This window comes from Eumetopias jubatus, unplaced genomic scaffold (assembly GCF_037043125.1).
Source record: "Eumetopias jubatus isolate StellerSeaLion01/CBP00866 unplaced genomic scaffold, mEumJub1_p1.0 scaffold_2, whole genome shotgun sequence".
NCBI lineage: Eukaryota > Metazoa > Chordata > Mammalia > Carnivora > Otariidae > Eumetopias > Eumetopias jubatus.
Window position 1 is genome coordinate 36,493,536 of NW_028274808.1, and position 18,443 is coordinate 36,511,978.

The following is an 18,443-nucleotide window of genomic DNA, read 5'->3' on the forward strand; positions in this document are numbered from 1 at the left end:
GGTCCATGCTGTGATGTAAAATGTTCGTTCTTTGGCGCACTTATGATCATTAAGATACAATAAAAGTAAAGATATTCATGATAGATTAGGTTACATGTGGAATTTCTGACAAATATAAGAAATTTGTAGTGCAGGTCCCTAGAGTTCTTTGAAGCTCTTGGTGGGCTACTGCACACTTGTAGAGTTGAGCATGCATCCAGGAAATAGTGATGATGTTACTAAAATTGATTATTTTCATCTTAGTTTGGTATATTCAGATCTCTAGAATTAAAAGATCAAGTGGGCCTATTAATCTACCTAATGACCGATATGGCATATCTGGTAGCTAACTAAAAATATCCACACAGTGTAAGTAAATAATATGAACAGGGATCCCAGAGCTCCATGTCACCTATATCTTTTGCACCAATATTTCTCAATCACTTCACATCAATGGCCACATGGGAGTTCCCTAAAACTGGCTGTAGAGGAAAAAGAACCTTGTCTTATTTCAATAATAGCTACTTTCAATATGTTAGGTGGAAGAGGCATGAGAATTGATTTAGATGGGCACAAAGTATGCAGATCTTTATATCTCTCTTAAGTTCAAGTCCCACAAGAAGTACTCAATGACCAGGTCAACATTTTAAAATTCACTAATGTCAATCAGCTTCTTCCTTAGGCGAAATATGTAAAAGGGGCCTTAAAATAAAGGTAATGACCTCTTCACAGGGGCAGGCTTCAACCACTTTATTGGAACACCAGCTTCCTGACCATCTAAGGACAATTCCATTAAATATTCTGTATTCCTCTGTGGTCCCAGCAGAATGGAGCCACAATTGTCATCTCAATAAAACACACTTATGTTGACTTTTCCTCATTCTCTCTTTTTCTATTCCTACTCCTTTAATCCTGTTTCCTAGTATCATGTCCCAAATAAATTTCCTACAATTATGTTCATTCCTTTTTTGGGGGTGTTTTTGTTTTGTTTTCATTTTTCTGGTTAATCTAAGTATAGATAGATGACAGTGTATGTACTTCTTAATAATGTTGGACACTGCCTATTAAACATTTATCTTTGAATTATAGTTTTTACAATAATGATATGTTGTTTGTGATACGGATTACAATGATAATAATGGTTATGATGGTGAGGAAATGATAGGAAGGGCTAGAAGACCTGAACTATTAATAGCTCTTTGGACCCTCCACTTCCTCCTACATATTGTCAAATATTCTTTGTTCAATTTTGAAAGTAGCTTATTTTGTTGAGTTGCCTGAATTATTCTCATCACGGTTAGAAATCTTCAAAGTACAGTGTTTCCTCAATTCTTTTCTTTGGGGAAATTATTAGGTGTAAATAGATTGGCATTTACTATTCTTTCTAATTGCACCTCTTTATATATAAGACTATAAAATTTCCAATTGTTTGTAGCAAGTATATAGAAATTTTATTGATTACTTTACATTGAGCTTCTTTCCTACAGTTTTGCTAAATTAAGTTAATTCTGGAATTTTAATTTAGCTTTATTAGAATTTTATACTTGTACAATTATATATTGTATATACAGTTTTACATTTTTGTCAATCTTCATATTTTTTTCCAATTCCTATTTTTTGCCTTACTACAGTGTTTAAGACCTTTAATACAACATTAGAAATGGAATGTGTGGCTATTTTTCTTGCTTCTAATTTAAGAGCAAATCTTTAATCCCTCACCATTAAATATGTTAGCTGAAAGATTTTCAAAGAGGCTTTTACTCAGATTGAGGAAGTTCTTTTTTTATTCTTTGTCCAAATTTCTGTCATGAATAGATTTCATTATGTATCAAGATGATTATGTGTTGTTATTGTTGTTTTTACTTTTTTCAGTTGAAATACATTTTATTGATCTTCAATTGTTCAAATAACTTGTTTTCCTGGGATGAACCACATTTGGACATGATGAATAATCCTTTTCATGTATTGCCCTACTTGTTGCTGGATATTTCTTCCCTAATATTTGCCTCTATATTTATGAAAGACATTGGTCTTTAGTTGTTTATTCTTGTAATTATTTTGACTGGTATCATTATCAGGGTGATATTGGCCTCCTAAAATTTCCTGAAAGTGATTTGGAAAATTGATATTAATTCTTTACAAATTATTTGATAAGAACCCATCAGTGAAGCTGTATGGACTTAGACTTCTCTGTCTGGAAAGGTGTTTAATAATTTTTAAGATATGAGGATATTTAGTTGAGATTTAAAAAAATATTTCCTTGAAATTAATTAATTTGCTATAAATTTTGTATTCAGTACAGCTAACATACAGCATTATATTGTTTCAGATGTACAATACAGTGATTCAACAATTCCACATATCACTCAGTGCCCAGCATGACAAGTACACTCTTAATCCCCACCACCTATTTCACCCATCCCTCCCATACACGTCCCCTCTGGTAACCATCAGTTTGTTCTCTATAGTTAAGAGTTTGGTTCTTAGTTTGTCTCTGTTTCTCTCTCTCTCTTTTTTTTTTTTAACCTTTGCTCATTTGTTTCTTAAATTCCACATACAAGTGAAATCATATGGTATTTGTCTTTCTCTGACTTAGTTCGCTTAGCATAATACTCTGTAGTTCCATCCATGTCATTTCAAATGGCAAGATTTTGTTTTTTATGGCTAAATAATATTCCACTGTATATATATATATATATTACACACCACATCATCTTTATAGATACTTGGCCTGCTTCCATAATCTGTATATTGTAAATAATGCTGCTATAAACATAGGGGTGCATGTATCCCTTTGAGTTAGTGTTTTGTATTTTTTGGGTAAATACCCAGTAGTGCAATTAATGGATCATAGGGTAGCTCTATTTTAAAATTTTTGAGGAAGCTTTATACTATTTTCCTCAGTGGCTGCACCAGTTTACATTCCCACCGATAGTGCACCAGGTTTCCTTTTCTCCACATTCTCACCAAAACTTGTTTCTTGTGTTTTTGATTTTAGCCATTCTGACAGATATGAGGTGATATCTCACTGTGGTTTTGATGTACATTTCCCTGATAATGAGTGATGTGTAATATCTTTTCATGGGTCTGTTGGCCATCTGGATGTCTTCTTCAGAGAAATATCTGTACAAGTCTTCTGCCCATTTTTTAATTGGATTATTTGTTTTTTGGGTGTTGAGTTTTGTAAGTTCTTTACATATTTTGGATACTAACATTTTATCAGATACATCATTTACAAATATCTTCTCCCTATCTTCTGTATGTTGCCTTAAAGTTTTTTTGATCATTTCCTTTGCAGAAACATTTTATTTTGAAATAGTCCCAATAGCTTATTTTTGCTTTTATTTAGTTTGTCTCAGAGACACCTAGAAAAATGTTCCTATGGATAATATCAGAGACACTTCTGCCTTTGTTCTCTTTAGGGATTTTTATGGTTTCAAGTCTCACATTCAAGTCCTTGATCCATTTTGAGTTTATTATTGTGTATGGTGTAAGGAAATGACTCAGGTTTGTTCTTTTGCATGTCACTGTCCAGTTTTCCCAACACCATTTGTAGAAGAGCCTTTGTCCCATTGGATATTCTTTCCTGCTTTGTTGAAGATTAATTGGCCATATAATTGTGGGTTTATTTCTGATTTTGCCTTTTGTTCTATGGCTCTGTATATCTATTTTTTGCCAGTGCCATTCTGTTTTGATTGCTACAGCTTTGTAATACAACTTGAAGTCTAGAATGATGATGCCTCCAGCTTTGCTTTTCTTTTTCAGAATTGTTTGTCTAGTCAGGGTCTTTTGTGGTTCCATAGAAATTTTAGGATTGTTTATTTTAGTTCTGTGAAAAGTGTTGCTGGTATTTTGATAGGGATTGCATTAAATGTGTAGATTGCCTTAGGTAGTATATTTTAACAAAATTTATTCTTCTAATCCATGAGCATGGAATGTCTATTTCTTTGTGTCATCTTCATTTTCTTTAATCAATGTTCCATAGTTTTTAGAGTATAGGTCTTTCACCTCTTTGGTTAGGTTGATTCCTATGTATCTAATTATTTAAAGTGCAATCGTAAATGGGATTGGTTCCTTAATTTCTCTTTCTGCAGCTTCCTTATTATAGAAATGCAACAGATTTTTGTACATTGATTTTATATCCTATATAGGTTTTATAACCGCACATTCTTTTTTTCAGTTTTAGTAGTTTTTCGTGGAGTCTTTCAGGTTTTCTTATCTAGTATCATGCCATCTGCAAATAGTGAAAGTTTTCTTCTTTACCAATATGGATACCTTTTATTTCTTTTTGGTTAATTGCTGTAGCTAGGACTTGCAGTACTATGTTGAATAAAGGTAGTGAGAGTGGACATCCTTGTCTAATCCTTCACCTTGAAGTGAAAGTTCTTAGTTTTCCCCCATTGAGTATGATATTCACTGTGGGTTTTTCATATATGGCCTTTATTATATTGAGGTATGTTCCCTCTCTCCCTACTTTGTTGAGAGCTTTCATCATAAATGGATGTTGTACTTTATCAAATGCTTTTTTTGTGTCTACTGAAATGATCAAAAGGTTTTTATCCTTTCTCTTACCGATGTTGATTGATTTGTAAATATTGGACCACCCTTGCAACCCAGGAATAAATCCCACTTGATTGTGGTGAATGACTTTTTAAATATACTGTTAGATTCAATTTGCTAGCATTTTATTGAGGAATTTCTCCATCCATTTTCTTCTTTGATATTGGCATGTATTTCTCTTTTTTACTGGAGTCTTTATCCGATTTTGGTATCAGGGTAATGCTGGCCTCATAGAATGAATTTGGAAGTTTTCTTTCATTTTCTATTTTTCTGAAATTGTTTGAGAAGAATGTTAACTCTTTCAATGTTTGGTAGAATTTGCCTGTGAAGCCATCTGGCCCTGGGCTTTTGTTTGTTGAAAGTTTTTCAATTACTGATTTGATCTCCTTCCTGGTTATTCCTCTGTTCAAGTTTTCTACTTCTTCCTATTTCAGTTTTGGTTGTTTATATTTTTCTAGGAATTTATCCATGTTTCTGGGTTGCCTAATGTGTTAGCATATAGCTTTTTATAATATTCTCTTACAATTATATTGCTTTTCATAATATTGTCTTACAATTGTATTTCTCTGGTGTTGGTTGTTATTTCTTCTGTCATTTGCGATTGTGTCTATTTGAGTCTTTTTTTTAAATGAGTTTGGCTAGAGATTTATCAATTTTGCAGATCTTTTCAAAGAACCAGATCCTGGTTTCATTGATCTGTTTTTTGTTTGTTTGTTTGTTTGTTTTTTAGTTTCTATATCATTTATTACTGTTCTGATCTTTATTATTTCCTTTCTTCTGCTGGTTTGGACTTTCATTTCTTCTCCTTTTTCTACCTTCATTAGGTGTAAGGTTAGGTTGTTTATTAGAGATTTTTCTTGTTTCTTAAGGTAGGCCTGTATTGCTATATACTCCACCCTTAGAACTGCTTTTGCTATATTCTAAAGGTTTTGGATCACTGTGTTTTCATTTTTGTTCTTTTCCATGTACTTTCTGATTTCTTCTTTGATTTCTTGATTGACCCATTCACTGCTTAATATGTTATTTAACTTGCATGTATTTGTATTCTTTCTAGATTTTTTCTTGTGGTTGATTTCTACTTTCATGGTATTGTGGCCAGAAAAGATGCATGGTATGACTCCGATCTTTTAGAATTTGTTGAGGCATGTTTTGTGGGCTAATATGTAATGTATTCTGGAGAATGTTCTGTGTGCACCAGAAAAGAATGTGTGTTCTGCTGTTTTAGGGTGGAACATTCTGAATATGTCTATTAAAATGATCTGGTCCAATGTGTCATTCAAGGCCACTGTTTTCTAGTTGATTTTCTGTTTGGATGATCTACTCATAGATGTAAGTGGAATGTTAAAGTCCCCTACTATTATTGTGTTACCATTGATTAGTTCCTTTATGTTTGTTATGAACTGATTTATGTATTTGGATGCTCCCTTATTGGGTGCATAAATATTTATAATTGTTCTATCTTATTGGATTATTCCTTTTATAATTATATAACATAATTTGTGTCTTTTTACAGATTTTGTTTTAAAGTCTATGTTGTCTGATATAAGTATTGCTACTCCAGCTTTCTTTTGACATCCATTTGCATGATAATATTTCTCAATACCCTCTTTTTATTTTATTTTATATTTATTTATGTGTGTATTTATTTATTTTTAGTTTCAGGCATACAATGTAGTGATTCAACACTTACATACAGCACCCGGTGCTTATCACAAGTATATTCCTTAGTTCTCATCAACTGTATAACCCATTCCCCCACCCACCTTCCCTCTGGTAACCATCAGTTTGTTCTCTATAATTAAGAACATTTTCTTGGTTTGCCTCTCTTTAATTTTCCTCTGCTCCTTTGTTTTGTTTCTTAAATTTCACATATGAGTGAAATCACATAGTATTTGTCTTCTCTGACTGACTTATATGGCTTAGAATTATACTTTCTAGCTCCATCCTTGTTGTTGGAAATGGCAAGATTTCATTATTTTTTATGGCTGAGTAATATTCCATTAGATATATAATGGAATTATATATCCATTCTTCTTTATCCATTCTTCAGTCAGTGGACACTTGGGCTGGTTCTATAGTTTGGGTATTGTAGATAATACTGCTATAAACATTGGGGTACATGTATACCTTTAAATTAGTATTTTTGTATTCTTTGTGTAAATACCTAGTGCAATTGCTTTATCATAGGGTAGTTCTATTTTTAACTTTTTGAGGAACCTGTTTTACAGAGTGACTGTATCTGTTTGCATTCTTACCAACAGTGCAGGAGGGTTCCCCTTTCTCCACATCCTTGCCAATAGCTGTTATTTCACATCCCTTCACTTTTAATCTACAGGTGTCTGTAGGTCTGAAATGAGTCTCTTGTAAGTAGCATATAGATAGGTCTTTTTTATATATTCTGTCACTTTATGTGTGTTGATTGGAGCATTTAGTTCATTTACATTCAAAATAATATTGACAGATATGTATTTATTGCCATTTTGTTATTTGTTTTCTCATTGTTTTTGTAGATTTTCTCTGATCCTTTTTTCTCTTTCTCTTGGTCATGTTTTGCTGGTTTTCTTTAGTGATGAATCCAAGTAAGGAAAACCTTTTTTTTTTATTTTTGGTTATTGTTCAATTTATACAGAACATCTTCTCCATATAGCAGTCTATATTAAACTGATAGTCACCTAATTTTTAACTCATTCTTACTCCTCTCCCTTCCATGTTTAGGTATTTGGTGTCATACTTCACAGCTTTTTACTTTCTGCTTCTCTTGACTGATCTTTACAGGTATAATTCATTTTTGGGGGCGCTTTTATTCTTCCTATTTTCTTACTTTTACTTATGATTTTTGTTTTCCACTCACATAGTCTCCTTTCCAATTTCTTGTAGGGCTGGTTTAGTGGTCATTAATTCTTTTAACTTTTGTTTGTCTGGCAAATGCTTTATATCTCCTTCCTTTTTTTAACATTTTATTTTATTTTATTACATTATGTTAGACACCATACAGTACATCATTAGTTTTGATGTAGTGTTCCATGATTAATTGTTTTCATATAACAGTGTTCCATGCAGTACGTGCCCTCCTTAATACCCATCACCGGGCTAACCCATCCCCCTACCCCCTCCCCTCTAAAACCCTCAGTTTGTTTCTCAGAGTCCATAGTCTCTCATGGTTCATCTCTCCCTCCGATTCCCCCCCCACTTTCATTTTTCCCTTTCTTCTCCTAATGTCCTCCATGCTATTCCTTATGTTCCACAGATAAGTGAAACCATATGCTAATTGACTTTCTCTCCTTGGCTTCTTTCATATAGCATAATCTCCTCCAGTCCCATCCATGTTGATGTAAAAGTTGGATATGCAACATTCCTGATGGCTGAGTAATATTCCATTGTATATATGGACCACATCTTCTTTATCCACTCATCTGTTGAAGGGCATCTTGGCTCTTTCCACAGTTTGGCTTTTGCGGACATTGCTGTTATGAACATTGGGGTGCATATGGCCCTTCTTTTCACTACATCTGTGTCTTTGGGGTAAATAGCCAGGAGTACAATTGCTGGGTCATAGGGTACCTCTATTTTTAATTTTTTGAAGCACCTCCCTACTGTTTTCCAAAGTGGCTATACCACCTTGCATTCCCACCAACAGTGCAAGAGGGTTCCCCTTTCTCCACAACACCTCCAAAATTTGTTGTTTCTTGCCCTGTCATTTTTTGCCGTTCTAACTGGTGTAAGGTGGTATCTCAGTGTGGTTTTGATTTAAATTTCCCTGATGGTTAATGATGATGAACATTTATTCATGTGTCTGTTAGCCATTTGTATGTCTTCTTTGGAGATGTGTCTGTTCATGTCTTCTGCCCATTTTTTGACTTGATTATTTGTTTTTTGGGTGTTGAGTTTGAGAAGTTCTTTATAGATCTTGGAAATCAGACCTTTGTCTGTAGTGTCATTTGCAAATATCTTCTCCCATTCTGTGGGTTGCCTCTTTGTTTTGTTGACTGTTTCCTTTGCTATACAGAAGATTTTATTTTGATGAAGTCCCAAAAGTTCACTTTCACTTTTGTTTCACCTACCTTTGGAGATGTATATTGAAAGAAGTTACTGTGGCCGATGTCAAAGAGGTTACTGCCTATGTTCTCCTCTAAGATTTTGATGGATTCCTGTCTCACATTGAGGTCTTTCATCCGTTTTGAGTTTATCTTTGTGTATGGTATTAGAGAATGGTCAAGTTTCATTCTTCTGCCTGTAGCTGTCCAATTTTCCCAGCACCATTTATTGAAGAGACTGTGTTTTTTCCATTGCATATTTTTCCTGCTTTGTTGAAGATTATTTGACCATAGAGTTGAGGGTCCATATCTGGGCTCTTTATTCTGTTCCATTGATCTATATTTCTGTTTTTGTGCCAGTACCATGCTGCCTTGGTGATCACTGCTTTCTAATATAGCTTGAAATCAGTCAACGTGATGCCCCCAACTTAGGATCTCATTGATAGCATTTTTAAGTTCTGCCAGTTCAGCTTTCATTTCTGCCCTTAGAGACTCTATGTTGCCATTAATCGATTTCTCCATTCTAGCTGTCATCTTCATAACTGTTACCCTGAAGTCCATTTCTGACATCTTGGTTATATCTGTATCCATTTGTAAATCTGTGGCAGAAGTCACAGTGTCTGAGTCTTTCCTATTTTGGGGTTCTTCTTCTTAGTCATTCTGTTGAGGGGTGTTTCAGGGAATGTACAGAGTCCAAGTTATTGACCATAACCCAAGGAAGATGCATCTGTTTTATAGGGACCTTAAGGATGTCAGCCTCTTGTTCTCCCAGCCTGTCTTCTGGGCGAGGGGCCTGACACGCTGTTACTCAGGTAACCCTGTTTGGGCAGAGTTGCCCTACCCCCTGTGGGGGGGGGTCAGTGAAAACTTTTTTGGGGGGGCTTTTGTTCTCTGGCAGCTTTCCGCCTCTCTTCTGAGAGTCAGAACAGAAGAGACTTTCCAACCCTCTTCCTCAGAACAGAGAGATCACAGTCTGTTCTTCAGTGAGCTCTTCAGGTCACACTATCTCCATTTCTGTCTGTGTTGCTATAAACTGCAGTGTCCTCGGTTGTGCGCCCTTCAGCAGTGCTCCCCGTCCTAGCCTCCAGGTCAGGGCTCATCTTTTTTCAGCTTTGTGCTTCTAAAACCACCAGCCGCCCTCAGTTTACACCCGCGGCCATGCCGCTCCGGGTTTCAGTGGCGGGGGGGGGAGCTGTCCTAAAGTCCTTTCCTTGTCTCTACCGGTCTGCAAGTCTGTGCCCCATCCCCAGCGCGGGAGGCTTTTGCTCACCAGTGGTGCAGGATCCTGAGGTCTCCCTCACCCTTCCATTTATCTTCCAATATCTGCCCACAGAATCAAGGTTCCCTGCTTCATACCTTGAAACCAACCACCTGCGATATTTTGTTTGTAGAGATCCAGATCTATCTTCTTACATTTCAGGCTGATGTTATGGGTGTTCAGAGTGGTCTGGTAGATATCCAGCTCAATTCAGGGGGCCAGTTGGAATAGGGTCCCCTGCTACCCCACCATCTTTTTTTTCTCCCGGACTTTATCTCTCCTTCTATTCTGAATGATAGCCTTGCCAGATAGAGTATTCTTGGCTGCTGATTTTTCCCTTTCAGCATGTTGAATATATTGTGTCATTCTCTTCTGGCCTGCAAAGTTTCTGCTGAAAAATAAGCCTGATAGCCTTATGAAGTGTCCTTTGTATGTAACTGTCTTCTTTTCTCTTGCCACCTTTACAATTATTTATCACTCTTTTTTTTTTTAATTTACCATTTTAATTAACATGTGTCTTGGTGTGGACCTCTTTTGGAACTCTGCTTTCTGAATCTGGGTCTCTGTTTCCCTCCCCAGATTTGTGAAGTTTTCAGCTATTACTTCTTCAAATACATTTTCTGCACCTCCCTCCCCTTTCTCTCTCTTCTCCTTCTTTAGTCCTTATAGTATAAATGTAATTATGCTTGATGGAGTCTTTGAGTTCTCTGAGTCTATTCTCACTATGCAGTATTTGTCTCTCACATGTTCAGCTTGCTTGCTTTCCATTACTCTATACTCCAGGTCACTGATACATTCCTCTGCTTCCTGTAGTCTTCTGTTTATTCCATCTGTTGTATTTTTAACTTCATTTATTAAGTTCTTCATTTTTGATATTTTATATCTCTTTGTCAAGGCTTTTAATGATATCCTCCACTTTCTTCTGAAGTCCAGTGTATCCTTGTATGATCATTATTTTAAATTTTCTATCAGACATATTATTTATTTCTGTTTCACTTAGATCTCCTGCTATGATTTTGTCATGTTTTTCATTTGGGACATATCTCTCTGTCTCCTCATTTTGTCTACCTCTCTGTGTCTATTTCTGTATGTTAGGAAAGTCAGTTACATCTTCTGCTCTTGAAAGTAGTGGCTTTATGAAGAAGAGGTCCTGTAGTGCCCTGCAGTGCAGTGTCCCCTGATCACCAGAACCTGGCACTTCAAGGGAGTCTCTTATGTGTGTTGCTTGCATCATGCTGTTGTGTTTGAGTTGCTTTTTCTTTCACTCCAGATGTCTGCATTGGCTCTCTGCCTGTTGTGGGCTGTGCTTGCTCTCTGTGGTGTTAAGGGGACCCAGGCAGACTGGCTCTGAGGGGATGTGACTGCAAGAGGTCTCAAGGGTGGGGCAGTGGTGTTAGCAAAATTTGCACTGAGCTGCTAGTCATAGGCCAGGTTCCTTATAGTGTGGTGGCCACCCAGCATGGCATGTGTTTGTGTGGCTATATTCTTGAGGCAGCTGCATGGGGCATGTGTGGAGTTAACGAAACTTGCACTGAGCCCAGGGCTGAGGCCAGCAGGCTTGGACTGTGTGGTTCCTCAGAAGAACTTGTGGACAGGGAACACTGCTAGCAAGTTAGGTAGCGTGTATCAGCGCCGTGCCATCTCCCACGGGTGCCTCTATGTTTATGCTAGATTGCAAGAGAGGAAAATGGCAACTGCCAAATCCTTTGTTGCTGGAGAAGTCCCCCATCACACTCTGAAATTAGTATAAACTGATCTCCCTCTCATTTGCCTCTCTGTTGTGCAGTCACTTCTGTGCTCTCTCTCTGAGAGCTGCTATCTCTTTAAGGTTGAGGACCCATCTATTACTCACCCTCCTGGCTCACCCAGTGCTGAGTCAGCTGACTTTTGAAGTTCCAGGCTCCAAGTTCTGCTGGTTATACAAACCCATGGAATTCAACCTCTCTGGTTTTCAAAGCAGATGTTATGGGGATTCACTCCCCCCCACCCCCCATGTGGGACCCCTGGTCCTTTCCCTTCTCAGAGCTGGCAGCTTCCCTTTTCCTGTGGGCAGCTCCTGATCACCATTTGTGCTCTTCCTAATCTCTCTGATGTAGCTTCTTCTCTACATTTAGTCACGGGGTTTATTCGGCCAGTCTTTGGATCACTCTCTTGTTTATTAATGGGATGAGAGTGATGTCTATTTGTAAACATGGGATGAAGTAAGCTTAGGGTCCTCCTACTCTGCCATCTTCCCAAGCCTAAATTCCATTTATTTTTCTTTAAAAGTCACTGGAATCTCTAGTGATATTACTTCTTTTATCTCTGATATAATTTGTGTTTTCTCTCTTTTTTTCTTAATCATTCTGACTTGGGTTTTATCAAATTAATTGATTTTTTTAAAGACTGTATTTAATTTTATTGGCTCTCATCACTTGTCCAGTTTGTTTTCTTAATTTTACGCATAGTTTAGGGTAAACTATTTTTTCCCCTAGATTTTTAATGTGAAAATGCAAATATTTAATTTTAAACCTTTTTTCTTTTTGTTTAAGCCCTTTAAAGCTATACGTTTCCCTCTAACTGCAGCTTCAATTATATACCATACATTTTGATATTTTGTATTTTTTATTTGGTTAAAATATTTTCATTTTCTTTGTGATTCTTTTTTTATCTAGTGGGTTGGTTTAGAAGTATGTCAATTGATTTTCAAATATTTGTGGATCATCTAGATGCCTTTTCGTTATTAATTTCTGATTTAATATTTATTGTTTTAGATGTACATATCTTGAAGTTCATTGTGACTTATTTAATAATAGTAACTGTTTTTATCCTTTTGTTTCCCATTTTTGCCTGATTATCTCCCTGCTGTGCAAACTTCACAGAGAGAGTATGTGTTGAAGTGTTGTATTTCTTTTTCAGTTAGTAATTGAAATGCTCTAATAACTTCTCCAGAGGTATATTTGAACAAAGGTTTTATTCATCTTATTTCTGAGTGTTGCTTCTTCTAAAAAACATGCAGATATTGGACTCATGTTTTGTTTATGGATTAAGCAAAAGATGATCTATCCTAGTATTCCGTACCTCACTGTAATGAGAACACTGCATCCTGCTGTCAATGCTTTGCAATTTTGTGGTAAGTGGTGAGAAAATGAGTGTTTGAAATGTGCTTAAAACAGCAACATCCTGATTGAGATCTGTATTTATTGGGATGGCATTTGTATTTAGATTTGAGTCCAAGTTACAGAAATCCTAAAGTAATAATGGCTTAAATAAAAGTTCATTTTATTTTGGGCAATTAGCATTCTATTAATTGCATGGCATTTCGCTGTATAATTTCACATTAATTTCTACACAGTGGCTTTCTTATCCAAGATCAACTCATAGCTCATGATGGAAGCTTTAATTATAACATTTAACCAAAATTAGAGTCACGAATAGAATGAAAACATGGCTGCCCACATTACTTTCTAGAATTTAAACATATGGTTTTGTTTTAGACCAATTATCTGACCTTTATACATGTATACACCTAACTTTACAAAAGGCCAAGAAATGTAATGATTGTACAAGTCCTGTATTCAACTGAAAATCAGAAGTTCTATTATCAAGGAAAAATGAGAGAATGGGAATGTCCAACAAATGTTTGCAAAGATTCAAGCTGCAAATAAATTCTTTAGTTGGATATAATTATGATTGATACTTTTTTTCAATGACAACATTAATTTTACTACTAGGAAGTGTATCCCCTATAAACCAATTACACATTATAAACATATCTTGCATTGCCTAGTTTTAAATAATATAATGCTATATCACTTTTTCATCTTTTGGTTTTGGGTATTTAGATAGAAATCATCTGAATTATTTGCAATGTAACAATAAATCCATTATTTGTGGTTATTATAACTGGAGTATGTTCAATTAGGATGTGACCTCCAAAAAAAATTGGTAATTCATTAAAAAAAATCCCCAATTTGTTCATGATTCTCATGTAAATAACATTTCCCTGTCCTAACCCAAAGGACTATGATTTGAGTCTATTGCCTTAAAATCCAACAACTTCACATTAGCTATATCTTCCATCAAATTATAAACTTTATGAATATAATCTTTTCACATGTTAATACTATTCAGAATAACAAAAGTCATAATGTAACAGAAACTAAAGAATGTACTATTTACTACAGATGGTTTCCACATAGACTCATTTATTTAAAAATAAAAAATCATGAGATCTGTACTCTGTGCTAGAGAAGAAAGGGATTGGAATGCCTTTTCTCTCAGAACTAAAAACTCTTAAGAGAAGGTAAGAGCAAAAAAATAATATTTCAGTTGTTAATAAATATTTTAAAGAAAAATGTCACTAAAAGAATAAAGAGTAGTAATTTAAAATAAATAATAAATAAATAATAAAGAGTAGTAAATTTAAAAGAGTAGTATTTTAGATGTGTGCTTAGAAATGTTATCTCTGTTTGAATAAAGAATTGGATACTGGACTCGAGTTTAGACAATATATTTAAGTTAGAGAAACAGCTATCTGAGCTGTCAGGTATAGGTGTTATCCAAAATGCAGTACTGAATAAGATTACCTATGAATAAATATATATAAAAGAAGCAAAAAGCCCAATCTCTTTTGTTAATACAGGCTATTATAATATTTAGGAGTCATGAAAAGAAAAAGAAGCAACAAATGAAACAGATGGAGTACTTTGTGAGGTAGGAGCTATAAGAGAAAATAATGTCATGAGTGAGTGTAATATAAGAAACAATAAAATTGTATTAATTCTAACTAAAATATGTAAAATAAGGTCTTGCACAGTTGATTTCCTTTGTACAGAAAATGAAAGTTTGACACTAACAAAATTGAGCATTTGACTCTTGCGGAATGCTATTAAATAGCTTTATTCCCAGTCTAGGCAATTTATGATGCAATACTTAGATAAAAATTTGAAGTTTGATATGTGTTTAGTCATTCCAGTGGTGTGAAGATCTTTAGTAACTGTAGCATGGAGGATTTTGCACAATTTATTTCAAAGCCAAAGTCCCAATGTCTTCAAAATCAGCCACACTTAGATCCATCATACAAAGCTGCGGCTTGTGGTAATGGACAAGTGGAACAAGGAGAACAATGTGACTGTGGAAGTGCAGAGGTTAGTACCAATTTGGAAGAATATATAGCAGAATTACATGAAAAATTAGAAACAAATTTTTATAGTATAATGCTGGATTTTCCCTAATACATCAAAATCACTTTTATATTGTAATAAGCTGATGAATGCATTTATATATCAGTATATGGATTCAGTGGTTTGTAGATTATCCAAACAGGTGATTTTCAAGGTCATTAATTCTCTGAGTCATCCTAGGTTTTACTTTCCCGCTTGAGTGTGTTCTTCCTGAATACAGGCATACCTCAGAGATATTGTGGGTTTGGTTCCTGGCCACCACATTAAAGTGAATATCACAATAAATTTTGGTCTCCTGGTGCATATAAAAGTTATATGTTTATACTATCCCAAGTCAAGTAAGTGTGAAATAGAATTATGTCTAAAAAAGGAGGTTCGTATCTTAATTAAAAAATACTTTTTTTTTGGTAAATACACTTGCTGATACATTTCTTTTTTTTTTCCTTAAAAAATTCTAATGATCATATGAGCTTTCAGCAAGTCATAACCTTGCTTTAATGCTGATGGCTGCTGACTGATCAGGCTGGTGATTGTTGAAGGTTGGGGTGGCTGTGGCAATTTCTAAAATAAGACAACAATGAAGTTTCCTTCATTGATTGACTCTTTCAAGAACAGTTTCTCTGTAAGCATGTGATGGTGTTTGATGATGTTTTACTCACAGTAGAATTTCTTTCAAATTGGAGTCAATCCTCTCAAACCCTGCTGCTGTTTAATCAATTAAATTTATGTAATATTCTTTTTTATTATTTTTTATTAACATATAATGTGTTATTTGTTTCAGGGGTACAGGTCTGTGCTTCATCAGTCTTACACAATTCACAGTACTCACCATAGCCCATACCTTCCCCAATGTCCGTCAGCCAGCCACCCTATCAATCCCACCCACCTCCACTCCAGCAACCCTCAGTTTGTTTCCTGAGATTAAGAATCTCTTATGGTTTATCTCCCTCTCTGGTTTTGTCTTGTTTCATTTTTTCCTCCCTTCCCCTATGATCCTGTTTTGTTGCTCAAATTCCTCATATCAGTAAGATCATATGACACTTGTCTTTCTCTGTTTGACTTATTTCGCTTAGCAAAATACCCTCTAGTTCCATCCACATCATTGCAGATGGCAAGATTTCATTTTTTTTTGATGGCTGCATAATATTCCATTGTATATATATATACCACTTCTTCTTTATCCATTCATCTGTTGATGGACATCTAGGCTCTTTCCATAGTATGGCTATTGTGGACATTATTGCTATAAATATCAGGGTGCATGTGCCCCTTTGGATCACTACATTTGTATCTTTGGGGTAAATACCCAGTAGTGCAATTGCTGGGTCATAAGGTAGCTCTATTTTCAACTCTTTGAGGAATCTCCATACTGTTTTCCAGAGTGGCTGCACCAACTTGCATTCCCACCAACAGTGTCGGAGGGTTCCCTTTTCTCTGCATCCTTGCCAACATCTGCCATTTCCTGACTTGTTAATTTTAGCCATTCTGACTGGCGTGAGGTGGTATCTCATTGAGGTTTTGATTTGTATTTCCCTGATGCTGAGTGATGTTGAGCACTTTTTCATGTGTCTGTTGACCATTTGGATGTCTTCTTTGCAGAAATGTCTGTTCATGTCTTCTGCCCATTTCTTGATTGAATTATTTGTTCTCTGGGCATTGAGTTTCATAAGTTCTTTATAGATTTTGAATACTAGCCCTTTATTTGATATGTCATTTGCAAATATCTTCTCCCATTCTGTCAGTTGTCTTTTGGTTTTGTGGACTGTTTCTTTGCTGTGCAAAAGTTTTTTATCTTGATGAAGTCCCAATAGTTCATTTTTGCCCTTGCTTCCTTTGCCTTTGGCGATGTTTCTAGGAAGAAGTTGCTGTGGCTGAGGTTGAAGAGGTTGCTGCCTGTGTTCTCTTCAAGGATTTTGATGTATTCCTGTATCACATTTAGGTCTTTCTTCCATTTTGAACCTATTTTTGTGTGTGGTATAAGGAAATGGTCCAGTTTCATTCTTCTGCATGTAGCTGTCCAATTTTCCCAACACCATTTGTTGAAGAGCCTCTCTTTTTTTCCACTGGATATTCTTTCCTGTTTATGTAATATTCTAAATCTTTTGTCATTTGAACAATCTTCACAACGTCTTCAGTGGGAGTAGATTCCATCTCAAGAAACCACTTTCTTTGCTTATCCATCTGCAGCAACTCCTCAACTGTTAAGGTTTTATCATGAGATTTCAGTGATCCAGTCACATCTTCAGGCTTCACTTCCAATTCTAGTTTTCTTGGTATTTCCACCACCTCTATGGTTACTTCCTCCACTGAAGCCTTTACCCCCTCAAAGTTATTCATGAGGGTTGGAATCAACTTGTTACAAATTTCTGTTAATGCTTTCTAAATGCTTTTCATGGTACCTGGTATGGTGAGTCCTTTCCACAAAGTTTCAACATTTTTTGCTCAGGTCCATTAGAGAAATCACTATGTATTGCAATTATAACCTTATGAAATGTAAGTTGAAGTTACTTCTTGATCAATGGACTGCAGAAGGGATGTTGTGTTACCAATCATAAAAACAACATTAATCTCATTGTACATCTCTATCAGACCTCTTGGGTGACCAGGTGCATTGTCAATGAGCAGTAATATTTTGAAAAGATTCTTCTATTCTGAGCAATGTGTCTCAACAGTGGTCTTAAAATATTAACTAAACTTGGTGGAGCAAGATGGCAGAGGAGTAGGAAACCTGGATTTCGTCTGGTCTCAGGAATGAACTGGATAAGGATCAAACATTCTGAACAACTATGAACTTGACAGGAGATCGAAGAAAAGAATAGCAACAACTCTCTGAACAGAAAAGCAACCACTTTCTGAAAGGTAGGACATGCAGAGAAGTGAATCCGAGGTGATATTAGGGAGGTTAGACAGCAGGGGAGGGGGCCTCTGTCTGCTGCTTCTGACAAATGATAGAGCAGCAGAGCACAAAATTGGAACTTTTAGAAGTCGGCTCCGCTGAGGGACGTCACTCCAGTGGCTAAGCAGGGGGTGGAACCGTCATGAGACAGTGTGGTCTCAGGACCCTCGGGGTCACAGAAAGACTGGGGGTGATGAGTGCGGCAGAGCTCCCAGGTATCGGAGCAGGAAAGCCAGCTTCAGAGACAGAGCAGAGGTGTGGGCTCTCAGCTCAGGGTTGCCATAAACTGTTATCTGTGGCACAGTCGGGCCACTGATCTTCCATCAGGGACCCAACAAGCGCAGATCGGGGGAGACTTCCCTTCCTCCCCTGGGAGGAGTGGAGCAGGAGCGAAACACAGGAATCTGCTGGGTTTGGAGACTCCACATAGGGTCGTGTGCCAGAGATAGAAACTCTCAGTCACAGGCCAGGTGAGCATGGAGTGCAGCCAGAAACCGGGAAGACAGGAGTGATTGCTTTTCTCTGGGAACACACCGAGGAGTGGGGCCCTG

The 18,443-nt window shown here is 36.2% G+C and overlaps 1 protein-coding gene across 1 annotated transcript in view; it reads left to right on the forward strand.

Annotated features, from left to right (window-relative positions):
• The window catches only part of ADAM2 (ADAM metallopeptidase domain 2), a 178,714-nt gene that overhangs the window by 83,833 nt on the left and 76,438 nt on the right, over positions 1-18,443 (forward strand). Inside the window, exon 12 of the mRNA XM_088021406.1 lies at positions 14,780-14,960. Coding sequence (XP_087877532.1) covers positions 14,780-14,960 — 181 coding nt within the window. The remainder of the gene's footprint in view (positions 1-14,779; positions 14,961-18,443) is intronic.